We start from the raw sequence: 17465 nt of genomic DNA, 5'->3' as shown, positions 1-17465 counted from the left end.
TAACAGCGTGGGTTTGCAGGTACATTTTGCATTCTTTCCAGTTTAATATATAACCCCACGTTGTAAAGWCCTGCACAATTAAAATCGGAAACAGACTGATTTATTCAAGGAAGTAAGGCTCATTAATATCTAAATAATGCTAAATTTAAAGGAAAAAAAAGGGGAGGGGGGCACCCTCTCAATCTTCCATTTTTTGGCATTTGTTTGTTTACTTGTGAAGGTTTTTGATTGCTTAGGTTTTTTAATGGTAAAAACATTAGAAAGACAACTGGAAGCTAACTTTTGTACCTGTCCAGCAATTGTGTCAGAGACCACCTGGAAATTCTAGGTATTATAGGCATAAAGCAGGGAATCGGGACAAATATAAACTCAAATAAAAGACTTCATTGTCTTTGCTATTGAGCTGCTCAATGGGAAAGCAAGAACAGGAGATTTYAGTCTTAATGTTACAGTGCAACCTACCGATTGACCGGTGGAATTTGGGGCGCCGCTCTTTAAGGCTAAATACAAGCAGCAACCCAAAGAAATCTTCCTATCCACGGAAGAAATCTTCCTATCCACGGAAGAAATTGTCCTATCCCGCAGCGCCGGGAGAGGAGCGCGGCAGGGATCACGGAGACTGACCCTCCCTGTTGACAAACTCCTCGGCTCATTTGCCGGATGGAGCTGGGAGCCGTGGCCAGGGCAGGAGACGAGATCACTCTCAGGCGTCTGGAGAATGAGTTACGCGTTCCCRTTCCCRTTCCCRTTCCCRTTCCCGTTCCCTGCAGTGTCCGCCAGAGGGGGCCCGGTCCCCGCAGTTCTCCAGCTCCTGAACCGAAGGCAATTTGGCGGCAGAGCAGCAGCAGCTTGCCTTTATTTCTTCTCTTGCCTGCAGATGTTTCCCATGATAAAGCCAACTCGATTTTAAAATCCTATGTGACGTCTTAGCCTATAAGTTTTTCAATTTCTATGTGAAGTGCACGAGAAATTAAGTGGTCTCTGGTTTGTATGTCTTYTTGCCAAATTCAGTTTTTGCAMAGTACGTTTTACATYCTCTGTCCTGCAKAGTTAYTGCTWCTCTGCTCTGGTGAGACCCCACCTGGAGTGCTGCATCCAGGTCGGGAGTGCTCAGCACATAAAAGACAAGGAGCTGTTGGATCATGTCCACAACAGGGCCACAAAGATGATTAGGGAGCTGGAGCACCGTTCCTACGAGAACAAACTGAGAGAGTCGGAGTCATTGAAGAGACAAGAAGGCTCTGGGGAGACCTTATTGCAGCTTTCAGTACTTACAGGAGGCTTGTATGAGATGGGAACAAGCATTTTAGCAGRGCTTGTTGTAATAAGGACAAGGGACAATGATTTTAAACTAAAAGAGGATTGAGTTAGACTACATTTAGAGACAAAATTTTTTACAGTCAGGGTGGTGAGATGCTGTACCAGGTTGTCTAGAGAGGTGGTGCATGTTACCACCTCTGAAAACATTCAGAGTCAGGTTGGATGGYGCTCTGGGCAACTTGGTCTAATTGAAGATGACTGCTTATTGCAGGGTTCTAGACTAGATGACCTTTACATGTCCCTTTCAACCCAAAGTGTTCTATGATTCAATAACCGGGGTTGTAGTCATGCAGGAAAGTGTCATCTCAACCACAGTTATTTATTTATGTAAGAGAAATGTGCTTGGAATTAAACACAAAGACCTATGAGTAGTACATTTTTGTGTGCTTCTGTAATGCTTTATTCCAGGCTGGTTTTATTCTTGCAGCAGTAATTGACTGATCTCTGTTCTGGTTCTGACAGACAACAAAAGCATAGGCTCTGATTTGCCTCCTGGGTAGGAACCAGGACAGTCTCAAAGCAGGTAAGAAAGGACACAAGCACTCTTATTTCTTACACACACACAGGCTTGTTGTGTTTAAAAACATCTGGTTTTGTATGCAATTAAGATAATACCTGTTTGTGTCACGAGTTATGTATATCTATRGGAAAACATATATTCATCACTGTTAGATATCTCTATGTTTTAAGGTTAAATATTTGCATTTTGGATTTAGAAAGTGTGTTAAGTGAGTGCTACACTTTATTTAGAAATTCTGAAAATCATCCTATTGTGGTATTTGAATCTTAAACTTTTGACTATACTGTCCCTTGCATCTACTAGCTGGTTACTCTTAATTCATATATCTCTTAAGAGCCAATTTGTATATCATAATTATATATGGGCAATGTCCTACTTAAAACCAGATTTCTATGGACAAATTGCAAGACCAATATTCCTATATGTGGTATATTCCTGTTTGAACATGCTGTTCAGGCTCTCTTATCAAATGTGGGTGAACATCTAAAACATTGGACCTATGCAGAAACCCACATCAGACCAAGGGAAGGGAATCTAAAGTAATACTCAAGTTACAAAGCTGTTCAGCAGTGTCTGTTTAAAACAGGGACCCATTCAACTCTGTTATTCTGTGAGAGTTGTCTTGGGGTTGTTACTTCTGCACTTCCATGAAAGTCATCAGACTCAAGGAGAAAAATTAGCATTTTTACAGTCTGAAGTTGAGGTTAAAAATAGAAGTAGAGTTTAATTTTGTGTCATGCTGATGAAATGGTTACATTCTTAAAAAAAATGTCCCAATCTAAATAGTGAGCCAAATTAAATGAAGGAATACTTTTTATAGCCAGAGGATGGGAGCTTGTAAAAAATGAAAATATTTATTGCCTGCTGTGCATGCACTTTCCCACCATGATGCAAGCAAGCCCTGAGCCCTGATGTCCACAACTTATAAATTATTATTCTTCTGTGGGTGAAAATGAACCAGTGCTTAAAAACCAAAACATTACAGATCCTTAAACCCCTCCCCTGCACTGCTCCAAGGTAATCATAATTCAAAATTTTCTTGGCCGCACCAGGAAAGTAAATTGGCATTTTCTACACGTTCTTCTTCACAAAAGTATAATTCCAGCAAATTTTTTTATTATTCATTATGTTTTGGCATCTCCCAGTTTGGCATTGGCATTTAATTCTCAATACATCAAGTYAAGGCAAAGTGTCAGGTCTTTACAGTGGCAATTCATTTCTCCTCTCCAGCCATCTCCTTAGAGGAGAAGGATTTCTCTCTAGAGACAAGATACTTCACATCTAAAATGCTCTCCAAAGAGAAAATTCAATGGTCTTTGCATTAGGTTTTCAGGTCTCATTTTTAAAAAATATTTTAGTAATACCTTATGGACAATTTCAATACCTGACTTAAGCCACAGAAAAGTGGCAACAATAGGTGCTTCATTCTATTCCCTCTCCCACACTGCCTGTTTCTGCCACTCTTAACTTTAGTTTCTTTAGTTAAATCTGTTTCCTGTCTTGGTTCAGCTTACAGAGGAGTAGTGCAGATCTTTCAGTTCAGGTACTGTATGTCATACTGTACTATGACACCACATAGTGGTGTCAAGTGGTGATTTCCAGGCTGAACTCAGATGCCTATATAAACTGTGGAAGTGATTTTGGCTTCAAAGCATAAATAAATATGTGTCTGAAGATTTTTCTGTATGCATGCTGGAATGCACATGAAGATTGGGTAAAAACATTTGCCAGAATACAGTTTAAAGTTGCTACATAGCCATGTTCTGAATTTATTTATGGGCAGAGTTTCTACCACTAGAAGTTCTTGAAAATCTGTTTGCAAAGTTTCAGCTTTGCTATCATGTTTGGCCATGCAACACCAGCAATGAGAATACTGTAATAAAAAGCATACAGTCTCAGACAGAAGCATCCCATGGGCAGGAACATTTCTGTGCTTGAATCACCATGCAAATGACACCACTGTAGATGTAAGACTAAGAGGTCAAACTTCAAGCTTGTTAAAGGTATCAGGCTATATTTTTTCCTGAAATTAGTGGCCTCTTGACTTTTACCTGTGGCTACCTGGACTCTTACTTTCATTCTGTATTTTTCAACCCCATCTGTATTGTACTTACCTACCAAATGTATAACTCATCACAAATCCAGGCAACTCCCACACTAAATCACTGTGAAATTCAACCAACACAAAGTTTCCAGTGGAAATAAAATCTGCAACTTTCTCTGTCCCACAGTAAGGGCCAACTGCAGGTGAAGTAGGGTGGCTTCCATCATGTATGAGCAAGTAGTCATAGATGCATCTGTCACTATATTCCAGCTCAAAGGATAACATTTTGAGAGATATCTGTAGAAAATAAAACCAAAGCACTTTGCTTCCAGGCTACAGACTTTTCTCTTACCCATTTTTAAACTATGACAAATAGTCTAAATTCCTTTTGTGCATGCACCCTGTTTTATTTTGTATGTGCACCACATCCTGATCCCATATGGCAATGCAAACTAGTAGTAAATTATTTGCTTAGTTCGTCACTATTTGGATTGGAAGGAGAAGCAAGGGACAAGATTGATCTTCTACACTTCACATTCTTTCCTCTAGAGAAATATAAAAACAGTAGCTGCGTGATGTTTCCGTTTCCTAGTGGGAACCCTTACCTAGAGATTATTTTGAACAAAGCCTGCTGGTACAAGCTAAATTCGTAAGAGTTCATGTGCACGTGTAAAGGCTTTCCCTTGCTGAGCACTTCAGATACCAAGATCCAGCATAAATTTGTTAAAACAAATTTTTGCTTTCAGATTTTTACTCTGAGAATGTGTGCTGAAAAAGTGAAATAACAGTTCTTATTCTTCAAGGGAAACAGGAGTTTCATGAGAGAAGTGATGAAACCCACAGTGATGAAACCCAGAAATTAATTCATCTGTGCCTTACCTTGTAACCTACTGGAGAACTGATGACCCAAAAACATGCTCGGTTTTTGGGGTATTTATTGGGGTAATTTGGAGAGGTGATGACTCCCTTTGAATCTCTAAAAGTGGCTCCACAATTCACTGAGGAGTAAAGGAGAAAACCAGATATATTAACAAGAGCACTTTGTCAGTGGAAATGAGTTTGCTTACACTCTCTTGTCTAATTTCTTTAAACCAAGAAAAAACGTGTTACCATGAAAATCTACTGCTGAAGTACTTACTTCTTCACTTAGTATTTGTATCAGCAGCTGTACTGAAGGAACTAGAAACGTGTCTGATAAATAATCTTTGGAGGACAGGGAACAGCTGCATCTAAAGTTACATCTGACTTTACAATTGAGTGTTACCATACTACCATGGCATTCTGATGGCAGTAAATTGCCCTTCAGAAAAGGATCAGCTCAAATAATTAAGATTGCATTATCAAGCTAGATCTAACTCTGACTAGAAAAAAAAGTAAAAAGAGTAAAATAACACATTTCTAAGACTTTAAATTCATGCTTTTAAGAAGTTTGGATTTTCAGCTGAAATAAGGAAACTTTGGGTACTGCCTTCTTGCTGAAAGGATGTTACAGCACAACAGATTTTGGTCTGGCAGTCCATAATGCATTTGTGTATTTGCAGAAAAGGACAACCCTCAAGTGACTACAGTAAACACTGTGTTTCGTGTACATAACAAAAACATTTATTACAGAAAAGGTAAGGTACCCAAGGTCAGCACCTCTCCCACTGCATAAAATCCCACAAAGCCTTGAATAGCATCTTGCCTGGATACTGGCTTTGAATCTCATTGGTTGAGGTCTCTTGTCAAGTTCTGCAATCTTTGTGCTCTTTGCCTGCACTGCTCCTATTAATTCCAGTCATTGCATTGTTTTAATGAAGACATTGTTCTGGAGATATGAAGAAGCCTAACAGAGGCTCTCAGAAGAATGGGAGTGGGATCTCAGGATTACTAACATGCAACATCCTGTTTTCTGTTTCCTGTGAACTTTCAGACCCATCATTGCCTAGCCTTCTGCATGTGAAAGTGTAAAGAATGACAGCAGAAAGACCTACTCTGTCATATACAGTAAAAATTTTCATTTCTTAGACACAAATACTGCTAATGTTGTTCTCCAAGCTTTGTAAAGCAGTGTTCGTACCCCTGTTGTAGGAGGCTCTGAATCCTGTGGCTGTAATTCTCTCATCGCTTGCAAACTCTACCAGCATTGTCGACCCAGATGCCACTAAGGAGGGCAGTGCACCCTTCCCACAGTACTTGTCCAGCAAGACAGGGGAGCTCTTGCTGTTCCCGTTGTAAATTTTTATATAGTCAGAAGAACAGTCTGAGGAAGGTTGGAGATCAAAAGCCTCAAACTGCAGGAAAATCTTGAGAAACAAGAAAGCAGATGTTGGATTTAATTCTGTACACAGGGGAAGTCTCAAACCATTGATTTGCTATGGAGTGAACCTTCATATTCATTTTCCTATCCATATATTACTGAAACTTTACGTTCTGTTTTAAAAAAGCACAGAACCTAGGTATCCTATTACTGAAAGCCCAGAGACTGATGTTTTACTACTACTTGTCTTTGAAAAGCCATCCAATTTGAACTGGATAAAAATCAAGTTAAATAATCCCTCTAATAATCTTAAATCTTATGAAAATCATTGAGACTGTCTTTCATTCACTGCATAACAAAATAAATGTCTTGATCCATGAAACTGACTCCCAGGAGTTACTCATGATAGTGAAAGAATGCTGTRTAGCCTGGATACTGTGGTTCAAACCTTTTTTCTCCTAACAAAAATTACCTTACTTCGACGGATGCGGATCAGCCACAGACAGTTGCTATTGTTGGGGTATGGAGATGGGTAATTGGCAGAGGAGAATGAGCCTTTGGATTTAGGCAGCACAGAGCTACAGCAGTCTGAAGGGAAGAACCAAACAGTGTTGAAGAGAATGAAAACTGCACACAAATATTCCCAAAATGCCTGACAAGCCCCTCCAACCACTTGCAGCAGTCAAGCTTCTATAAAAGGAATTCATTATAATGCTTAAAATTGTGTTGATGTTCCTAGTGTAAAGGTTATTGAAAACCTGCAAGTGAAATAAAGGTAGTAAAAGTACTTACATGTTTCAGCTACTAGTGGTTTTTTTTTTGTTTGGTTTTTTTTTTTTTTTTTTTTTTTTTTTTTTTTTTTTTTTTTAAGACAGTAGGGCTTCACTCGCATATTTCAGTTTACTAAAAAAGGCCTGGATCTTTTGTGAACTTCCTTAGCCTCAATCACAGAAGCACTTTCAATGACATCAGTACATCAATTCCCACCAGCAACTGTGTGTATTCGAAGTGTGTGTAAAAATCAAGTTTGAAAACTAGATTCTGTCAAAGCAAAGAGGGGTAGTCACTGGGGGAAAACAGTGACAGAGAACACAGAAGTCAAGCTACAGGCCTAAAGACTGGTATACAAAATCGGATCCCAACYGTCTTTTGTCTATCCACATCTTCATTTTTTGCACTTTATGTAACTCCCYAAATTACAAAATATGAATATATGACATCTGATCATATGAATTCATGACATTTTTCTCTTGCTCCCTGCTTCTCCTGAGACTTTTTGTGGTTTTTAGTCCCTGAGTTTTTCTCCTTTTTTCTTTTTAGTCCTTTTCTTCCAAAACATATAGATATAATTATGAAATTACATAATAATGGTATTTAAGTGATTTGTTCCCAGCCCCACTGTCGAGAATAAATATCATTAAATACTTGTTATCACTATTTTTGAGACCATGACAGACACGCAAATTGTAAAGTCATCTTATCTACAGTTGAGAATTTGGAATAACCACTCTCAGCAATGATTTCTGTGTCTAACAATCCTACTGAAGGAATGCCATTACCTTCTAATTTCTAATTATTAAAGCAAGTTCAAACACAAGAGCAAAAATTAGTACACTAATATTTAGGTCTTGTTATTTTTTCTTGCCGTTTTGGTAGAAACTAATTGAATACCATCCCAGAAAAGTCAAATACCATATAAATCAATTAGCCTTTGTAGTGGGAGTTGAGGCAAAACCCGTGCATAGCAGGACCATGATTTTATACCTGTTTTGTGCATCTCAGCTGAAGAGTTCCTGTTCACAGAGGAATGTTAGGTATTTCTAGACTGTAAGATACCACCGGGATGAGTTAAGAAACGGATGGTGCAAGAAAGTAGATATCTGTAGAAAATGTGGTTTTATTCTCAGAGGTGTTCTGATCAGTATGAATGACACCCGTAGTTACAGCCCTGCAGTCATTTTGTAGTTGACAGATGTCACAAACCTGCTGTCACTACTGATGCACAAGACTCTAAGCTATACTCCTGGCTGAGGAGAGCTTACATGCAACCTTCAGAGCTTTCCTGAAATGAGAATTTGACAGAGGTAGCAACCATGATTTCTCTGATGGATTTTGCTTATCTCAAAAAGCAAGGATTAGATCAGGGTGASTAAAAATGAGAGTGAACTATTGAAAGTAAATTTTCCTTTCCAAGAAGGCAGCAGTTTGGCACAGGGACARTTCTGTTTCCTGTTGTAGGGTGAGAGAGAGATGTGTTGAAGGTTCTGGGGGCTGCATTTGGGGGATGTCTGTCAGTGCCTACAGACATCAGCTGAATAAGGATTCACATGCATTTTCACCACAGCACTTACTGCACTTGTAGAGCTTGTTGATTTTAGCTACATCCAAGTTACTCAGCCCTTCTCTCTGCCCAATAGGTATAGAAGAATCAGGAACTGGTACAATAGTTGGTTTTCCTGGAGTGCTGGAGAAATCATATCTGTAGAAATAAGGAAATCACACTTCTAGATTGCTTTTCCTGGACAGGGAAGTTCCCTAACTGCATAATCATTTTTCATGTACCACATAAACGAATTTTAACGGAAATGAACAAGAAGCTTCTCCGAGATCTGATAGTCTTCTGTGAAGGGGTCCAGCATGGCAGATAGTTGGTGTTCAGCAGCTGAAAGCAAGCAAGCAGAAAAAGCTGCACTGTCCTGAGTGAATCACCAATTCTGAAAATTCACCAATGTCTGGCAAAATGGACTGAATCCCACCTTCTTGGTACCAGAGGCAGAGGAGAAGAAATAGTTCTGTCTCAGTTACTAATTGGCTATTTGCTATCTGCAATTCCCTGCCTTTTGCTAGTCAAAGTTTATATCATGGTTTTGTTCAGAAATCATTACTTTCTTGTGGAAATCATTACTTACTTGTGGAAATAAAGGAGAAGGCACATGATACAAGGCTTCTACATAATGGACTAAAATGCAGCCTTAGACAGTACTCTCAGATTGACGTAAGGCAGCATACAACATCTCAGTGATATAAAAAAATTCCACCTTTCTTGCCTCTATACTTAAATGTTGTTGTCTRTGATCAGCTGTTACTACATTTACAAAGCAATTTAAACTTCAAAACTGGTTTAGATTGGTGATTCAGTAAAGTTAGACTTTGGGCCACAGCCATGTCAAAGGCCTTTAGCAACAGGCAAGAGTAGAGTGAAAGAAAATGTTGTCCTATGATTATCTTCTATTCATATCAACTCTTGTTTTCCAGGGATCCTGCTGAGAAAGGAATTATTCTTATCCTTAATTATGTCCATGCACTCAATTTTAAATGAACAGCAAAAGTCATTYTCTGCACAGAGCAACTCCTTAGATCTGAGCAGAACATCTGACACCTGTTTTCCCTTSAAAAGTCATCCCAGAAAACAACTTACGCGCCATAGTGCATAACTGAAGAGTAGTCATAGGGAAGGCCCAGGTTTTTGGAATTCATTTTCCCAAAGTTCCCTTGTTCCCCTGTAAGGTAGGAAAGCAACATTTCAGTCAGAACAATTATTACTGCTCTATTACTACACTGCCTGTTGTCACAATCCTGAGAGTAATGTAGAATACTAATATGTGTTCTCATAAGATCTTGGATCTATCAAAACCACCAGAGATTTTTTAAATCCATGGAAACCCATTTTCACAGCCTAGTAGGTTTCAGAATATAAAGTCAATCAAATAAGTTTTGATATAATCAATGAATTCATTCTACTCTTAAAGCAAAAATATTCCTCTGTCCATCTTCATTCAGTTGTCTCCAAATACATTTCAGTGCATTATTCTTGAATACTATAAGCATCCAATTTATGTCCCCAAAGGTGCATTCATACCTTAAAAGGGAAAGGTGGCTGACCACCTAGAATAAAAATTCAGAGCTATGCGTGGGTTATGTCTTGCTGAGTCCTTCTGCCACAGGGTTGTAAGACCACAAAAGAAAGGGATAGTTTGCCTGTTACTTGCCCCAGAGTCCATGCTACCAGCCACGTTCTGGCTTTGTCTCTGGTCAAACCCATCAGCTACAGTGAAGTGATACAACTCACATAAAGCAGAAAAATTACTTCTGTCAGAATAGCTGCTGAGCATCTCATCACTTTTCATCTGTTTGGCCTTAAAAAGCCAATATGAGATAAGAAAGTATTACAGTGATACAGGGCCGGGGCCCAGGGACTGGGACAGAGACTGGATTTCATGTCACCTGGTTTTATTTTTCCAAGTTATCTGCTGAAGATATTCCTCTAGGCTTCCAGGATAGTAAGGAGAGAGGGAAAGAAAGAGAGACGCAGTTGAAGTGAGTTTCATCYGAAGAAACATCTTTTTGACGCTCACTGGAGATTATGAAAATTAACTACATCCTGGGTTTCTTGTCCGTGGTAAGACAGGCAAACAAGCACTGTCAGAGCAGGGAGCTGAGTGCAGTCAGCCTGGCATTAAGACTGAAGCCCTAACCACTGAGCAATCCTTWCCAGTTCTGTGCCTTCATTATTGTAACTACAAATGTGGTTTGTAAACCACAGACCATCTGGACAAGGGTTCAGAGTTGGACATCCTTAAGGTCTTTACAACTTGGCTGGAGGCTTGCAACCACAGCAAGTCTCAGCCAGTAATGTCCTTCAGCACTGGTCCCAGGCTGAGGGCTAAGAGATGCAAAAAGAAGATTTGAAATCCCAGCTAACAGAAAATTTGGGGATAAACATGAGTTTGGAGCTTTACATACCTCTAAAACTCAGTTAAGGCTTAAACTGTTTWTCGACAACATTGGCCTTCCTGACTCTGTTTTAATCTCAGTCCCTCTTATCTCCTATACTGACTTCAGAAAGAATTATCAGCAAATGTGCAGCTTTTTTTGAGGTGATGAACAGAGAACACAGTTCAAACATGGTGAAACATTGAAGCATATGGCTACTGTTTGGCACAGAAGTGCTTTGCTGAATTGGATTGCTAAATAATCCAATAATTGTGCTGGGACTGAGGTGTTGCCAGCAAACTACTACCTACCTCATCACATGCCAAAGAGATCTGGCTGTCTATACCTGCATACATTAGGGGATTTACCCTATCTTTTCCACCCCCCCCCCCCCAAAAAAAAAATCTACCTCTGCCAGAATATAAGTGCAATGACTCAGAAGAACTGAAAAGAAAACGATGGCTGAAGACTCTGGATATATTTTTTTTCCCAAAAGTTTGGGAAAAACAAGCTGAGTTTCAAGTAGTTAAGTGGACAGCAGCCCATCAGGCTGCATTTTGTCAAAACAAAGAAGTAGGATGGCTTCCAAGGTAAATTGCTGGATAAAAACAAACCCAGAAAACATCCACAATATGAAAGTCCTGGCAGCAGAAAAACAGCTTGTGTGAGAGAGCTGGGATACTGGAAAAGGTCTTGAGGTCTAGTTCTGCACCACCAAGGTCAGCAGGAGCTCTGCCATCAGCTGCGCTAACCACAGCATATTTTTACATGAGAGGTACATTAACAGTCCTCATGAACATAGCTGTTTCTTCATTTCCTTTTCCACGCTTATCTTTGCATTTCTTCCCTGCAGTGCTTGAGCTGCACACTCTGCATTCTATCTCCCCTGTCACACCAATCGTCTCATTCTCCACCCACTTAAAATACCTCATCTGCTTTTGCATAGCCTTGACCCCTTTACTTCTTCCCTCTCATTTWTCATTTCATGATTTTGTGCCTGGGTCAGAGCTTGGTTACATCTGTATCCTTCAGGAATTATGATATCTGAACCTGTGGAGTTCCCTTTGCAAAACTAATGTAAGATTTATGTGTGTTTAATATATATAACATCATGTTTTCAATTCCTCTTTCCTAGCACATCCTTTACTGACATTTCAAACATGGCACACACTTGTTGTACGATGGCAAACAACTCACAGCAAAATWACACCTTAACACTAGAGCTGAAACCTCAGTAAAGAGCAACACAAATGGAATTTACTTAGGATATCATGGGAATAGCTGAAGAAAGTTTGGAGAACAGTGTGTTAGGAATTTGCAATAAAAACAATCAAGTTCCATCCGGAGAAAAAGATGGATATATTTTCAGCTGTGTATGACTTTTTGAAGAGATTGAATAGAATTTGATCTTCAATTGTCTAGCCTCATTTATTATTATTTTCTATAATGAACTAAATAGACTATTATATTTTTACAATTGTTATGGGTTGCCCAGCTCTCTAACACCTGTCAGACAAGTGATTCCCTGCATACTTTTTTCTGGTATTTTCCTTCTATGTACCATTATGTATTCTATGTACCACTTGCTCACTTTCCCTTGGATTTCTTGSCATTTTCTCTACCTTTCCTCTCCAGAGCCTGGAGCTCTTATACATGAGTCTTTGTTCCCAGCACAAAGATCATGGGCACTATGATGTGCCCAAACTATTCATTCTGCATTCCTTTCCATTAATAATATCCACTTGTTTTTCCTCTAGAGAATTACCAATCCTGATTGCTCCCCGTGGCTCCTTCTTTTCATGGCAGTGTATATGGTCCTGTCCACAAGCAGGAAATAATTTCAGTTTTTCCTCTCATGTCAGGCCAGGTCACAGAATTTTGCAAATGCTAATGGATGCATGTTTCCAAGGTCTCCACACTTATTCCCTTGTTCATACATATTTCAGGATATGTGCAGAATCATGCCAGTGCCAAGATACTTATTGGCTGCCTTCACCTATTTCTATGGCTTTTCCAGGATAGTCACTGTGTGATTCCCCAAAGTGATCTCGAATGTCACACTTCACCCTGCCTCAGTTAAGAGTCYCACAGCCTTGCCTCCTGGCCAAGGCTTTGCAACAATATTTTGCATTCCAGATTATCTTGGTATTTTGGGGTCTGGGCTCAAGACGGCAATCAAATAGAGCTACKTTTAGGCTGCATTTGCCACACTAGCATAGGTGTAAGCCACAGAAATCCCCCTAGTTCAAACACTGAACAAGAAACTCATCACACTGAATGCGCTGCTGCTGCTGCAATGCAGCCACCATTAATCATGATTCTTATTTGCATTGTAGTTCCCAGGGGAAACATTCTCCTTTATCTGTAAGTGTATATTTTCTCTTAAGATCTGGTGGACATACCTGCCATTATGTGTTCCCACATAATCTTGACAAACCTGTCCCGATCACTCCGTGCCTGCTCGTGGATGAAACCCAGCGCATGGTTCATTTCATGCTGAATTGCTCCTTTATCCATGCAACCATTTTTTACCAGGCCTACTGCTTGACGTCCTCCAATCTTTCCAAAGTAAGACCAGCAGCTAAGAATAAGCAATTAATAACCAAAATGATAAAATTAAACAAATACAAATGTATAGATGTATTGATTATGTCACCAAGGTTCTCTAGATATCCAGCCAGTCCCCAGAAGGGGACATGCAAATAGTCACTGTCATGAGACATCTACACTTCTGAAAGCTGCCAAATAACACAGGACAGGGGGAAATGAAGYCTTTTTAATGAACATGGCAAATTTTAAACCAGTAAAATGGCTGTATCAAACTAAGGGGAAGCAGTATAAGTAGTTAAGCAAAGAACCTGAAACAATTATATTACATTTTTACAATTAAGGAAAATGTCTCATTTTGAATTACACCCCATTATCTTTAAATCCACATACGTTTATTCCTGCAGGCTCTTAACTGATATAACTACTTGTACATCTAAAGAAAAATGAAAAATTGCACCTGCTCTCTGAATCTTTACTGCTAGGATAAAAGAAAGAAGCAATTACTTAAATCTAAAACAAACCAAAAAAAGAATCTGAAAGACCTTTTGAGTGCTGCCACTCTCCAGCGACAGGGAGCTTACCTCTGCCCGCGTTCAACATACACATAGTCTGTTTCTGTAGTGCGATTTATAAATTGCACACAGGTCARTGTGGAGATCTCTTGCAAAGCATCAGCAATCCAAGACCTCTCTGTTATTGCTAGAAAGAGAAGGGAGCCAGGAGAAATTTTGCTTGGTTAATCAAAACCAAGGTGCATTGATTGGGTGTATACCTTTAAAACTTCATAGGACATGTTAGCTCTTTATCATAAAAGTATAGTAAAAAAAGGGCACGAAATCTTCAGAGATCTTCAAACCGATTGGACTTTTAAGGGGAAGCATAACAATTACAGCTATCCCTTATGCTTATTATTTAGGAGACAGCTGATGGAAGGTGAAAGATTGGCAATGTTCCTTCCATTGGACAGAAGAAACGAGACACTTTCAGATATAAATAGTTGAATTAAAGTATCCCAAATGAGCCAGCTGATTGTAGCTAAGCACCAAAACCCTATTTTGTTTATCAGAAAGAACAAATGCCTGCCACAGCCCTCTTGGAGTCACTTGAGACAGCCAAGGCTCTGAAGATGGCGGTGTTTCTATTCAGGTACCAAATAAAGATCAGAGTGTTTATCTACTTTGGAACATCTTGGCCTAATTTGGCTTCTTCAGTTATGAATCATCTACACTGATGTGTATCTCAATTTCCTAATATTTAAACTTAGGAGAGAGAGAAATAGAGGGAATAACCCTCACCTAACCACAAGAGTATATACTGTAGTTCTGAAGCACATGGGCAGAGAAGCAGCCTAGATAACACAGAGATTGGGCTCTCCTCAGTTCCTTTCCCTGAGAACTGAAATAATTTTCTTTTGCTTTTCTTTGTGAGAAATCTTTGATTTTTTTTTGTGAGAAATGAAACACAGGCTGTATTTCCCTTCCATGTCATTTTCTCTCAAGGTAAGATCTCTGAAGAAGGGTCTGTATGGAATTCACTCCTGCAGCCTTTTGCACAAAACAGAGATATTGACTGATTAGAAGGAATCAACAGAGGAAAAATGTCTCCAAGGATTTTTCCTCCATTTTTGTCTCTACAGGTGTTCTAGTGTGGGAATATTTCTGTGAGAGATTTGAAAGAAAATTATTATATTAGAGAGTTCAAAAACATGTTCCTAATGGTAATTTTCACCAAAAAATACGTAATACATACAAAATATGCTTCTTTTACTGTACTTGCTAAATATCAAAGTGCATTGTAGCTAGCTGAAACAAGCTAATATATGAAATTWCAATTGATTGCCTATGGCCCAAGTAACCACACTTTTTAGTGTCATCTGTTTGGAGTCTTAGCCAGACTTCCATAGGGCTAACAGGATAGCAAAAGAGACGTGTCAATAAATTCTCACTTGTGCAAAGGTTGCTTTTAGCGCATGCCATAGAAACATAAAGTAACAGGGAGTATAGAGACTGGAAAATCAAGGCTAGCTTTAGAGCATCATTTGTATACACTCACAGAAATCAGAAGAGATRTTGACTGGAACCTTGACCAGTCCATCCTGTGACTTGGGCCATAAACAACTCTCACAGTTAATTGCACTGCGTCGCCCTCTTCTCAAGAGGATGTCTCCTTCATACACAGCTATTTCACTACCTAGCAGATGCAGAAAATAAAGAAAAAAACAAGGCACTGAGAAGGCAATTACATGTGCAGAAAGAGAGATGAGAGGTACACATTAACCAAGCTTTTGTTTGGAAATTTCTTTCACTGAGGTTCATTTCCTAATAATGTGAGGAAAGATTAGAATGCTAAGACTGGTTAGGTCTGCCTTGCTTCCTGGATAGAAAAGTTTAGTATTAATATAGATGTCATGGTGCAGCGGTAATCAAAGTCCTTACTAAATAAATTTTAGCTTAAGAAGCTTTGGGATCTTTCAGAGGGGAATGTTACATATTACAAGTAATTGTTCTCTTCATTAGAGTTTGTGGAATTAAAGAAAAACCATAACTGACCTCTTTACAAATAGGATTAATCATACAAAAGAAATTACTATTTCTATCATGCATATTGAATATATGCAAGCTATTAACTTCCAAGTTAACAGTAATTTGACATAAGACATTGTGACATACTCCTCAGTTTTAAAATTCTCCAAAATACTTGGAATACATTTCTCACAGACAAAAGCCATCAGTTATTAAGTGAAAAAATTACAACAGTCTTGGGTATAGCAGAAAGGAAAGTATATATCACATAGGAAAGAAAACAAAGTGAAAAACATTCTGATTTGGTACATATGGAAAAGAACATTTCATGTAGCAATTGATCAATAATTCTTCTTAATTTCTGTATTGCAATAGCATAAAAAATCACACTGAATGTGAGTTTAAAACACATTTGAGTTCTGTGAATTGCCTTCCACTGAGGCTGGAAAAAAATTTTTCAAGGAGAAAAATATACCAAATAATGATACTGATGTATACAGACGCAGTTCCACCAAAACTTGTAGTTATTTGTATAATAATTACAATCAAACTCACCTAAGTCATTCTCTCTTGTAGCTATCTGGAAAAAAAAGCACATATATTTTAGTACATGCTCATCTCCATAGCAGAAAACTTCTATCAAGTAGACTCACAGCAGTAGGAGTTTCAAATTAATTTTAAGACAGAGAAACTCAGCAGCAGCAATGTAAATTCTCAACATCTTGGAGCAGGGACACACCTGGACCGGTTTACTTAGTGCAAAGCTATAGAGAAATGCTAAATGAGTTGGCAGAAAAAAGTACTTCATCTTCAAATTTCCAAGATGATCTTGTCTGCTCTGCAGCTCAGTCCTCAAATTTGTAGTTAGTTTACTTGGGGTGAGTTTTATGGGAAAGCTGCTGCCGTTGTTAACAAGCGTAACAAAATTAGATAACAAGATGTATTTTCACAAAACAAACAAGCTGCAGGACCTCTCAAGAGAATTTCCAGGCTCTCATTACTTATTTATCTTTAGAAAACAGAGGAAGTGGAGTAATAGGAAAGAAAATTCAGTAACCTTAAAGTGACTCATCTTTAATTCTAAGAAGAGCCCAGGAGCTGCTGCAGGTCCCCTCACTGCTGACCAAGGGACAGGATATCCGGCAGCAGTCTGTTTACAGCAAAACTCCATCTCAAGGAACTCTTTGATCCATGCACACTGACTACCTGTAATAGGAACTCCTGCTGCCAGGAGACGCCCTACTCTGCAGAACCAATCTATCTGCCTGTCCCCTGTGCACAGCTCTCAGCCAGGCATTTCTGGCCAGGAGCACTAGAAATCTGTTGGAGTCAGAGATTAATCTGATTTTTGACAGAAATTGTTTTACCAACATGGTATCTTGAAATATAATCATTGCTGACAGAAATYGTGTGTCTTTCTGGAGTCTATGAATTCATAAAACTACCAGCTCACAGTGKTTTTTTTGGCTTCCCACCTTGGAAATCCTCCTTCCTTTGATGTCCATGAATAGAAACAAGACTAGAAAAGCAGGCTGAATCCTAGAAAACTCACACTGT

At 39.0% G+C, this 17465-nt stretch overlaps 1 protein-coding gene across 3 annotated transcripts; it reads right to left on the bottom strand.

The window, feature by feature from the left end:
- Positions 1-1041: 1041 nt before the first annotated feature.
- Positions 1042-17060, bottom strand: LOC130573163 (embryonic protein UVS.2-like). Of its 3 annotated transcripts, XM_057365428.1 has the most exons (12): positions 16966-17060; positions 16464-16488; positions 15439-15576; positions 13968-14085; positions 13239-13417; positions 9542-9623; positions 8475-8602; positions 6596-6711; positions 5944-6169; positions 4764-4882; positions 3955-4181; positions 1042-1191 (listed from the first exon to the last, which is right to left on the bottom strand). In XM_057365428.1, exons 1-12 carry the CDS (start codon positions 16978-16980, stop codon positions 1170-1172), a joined length of 1395 nt encoding a protein of 464 aa, XP_057221411.1. In that variant the 5' UTR covers positions 16981-17060; the 3' UTR covers positions 1042-1169. The 3 variants fall into 3 exon arrangements, with proteins under 3 accessions (XP_057221411.1, XP_057221403.1, XP_057221420.1); XM_057365420.1 differs by lacking the exon at positions 16966-17060 and having other exon boundaries at positions 16464-16645; XM_057365437.1 differs by lacking the exons at positions 1042-1191; positions 16966-17060 and adding an exon at positions 16648-16856 and having other exon boundaries at positions 1858-4181.
- Between the last annotated feature and the right edge of the window lie 405 nt (positions 17061-17465).

This window comes from Malurus melanocephalus, unplaced genomic scaffold, assembly GCF_030028575.1.
Source record: "Malurus melanocephalus ecotype Western Australia unplaced genomic scaffold, MMel_1.1 scaffold_2, whole genome shotgun sequence".
Lineage (NCBI taxonomy): Eukaryota > Metazoa > Chordata > Aves > Passeriformes > Maluridae > Malurus > Malurus melanocephalus.
Note: the sequence above shows the minus strand (reverse complement) of the source record. Positions and strands in the feature narration are given on the sequence as shown.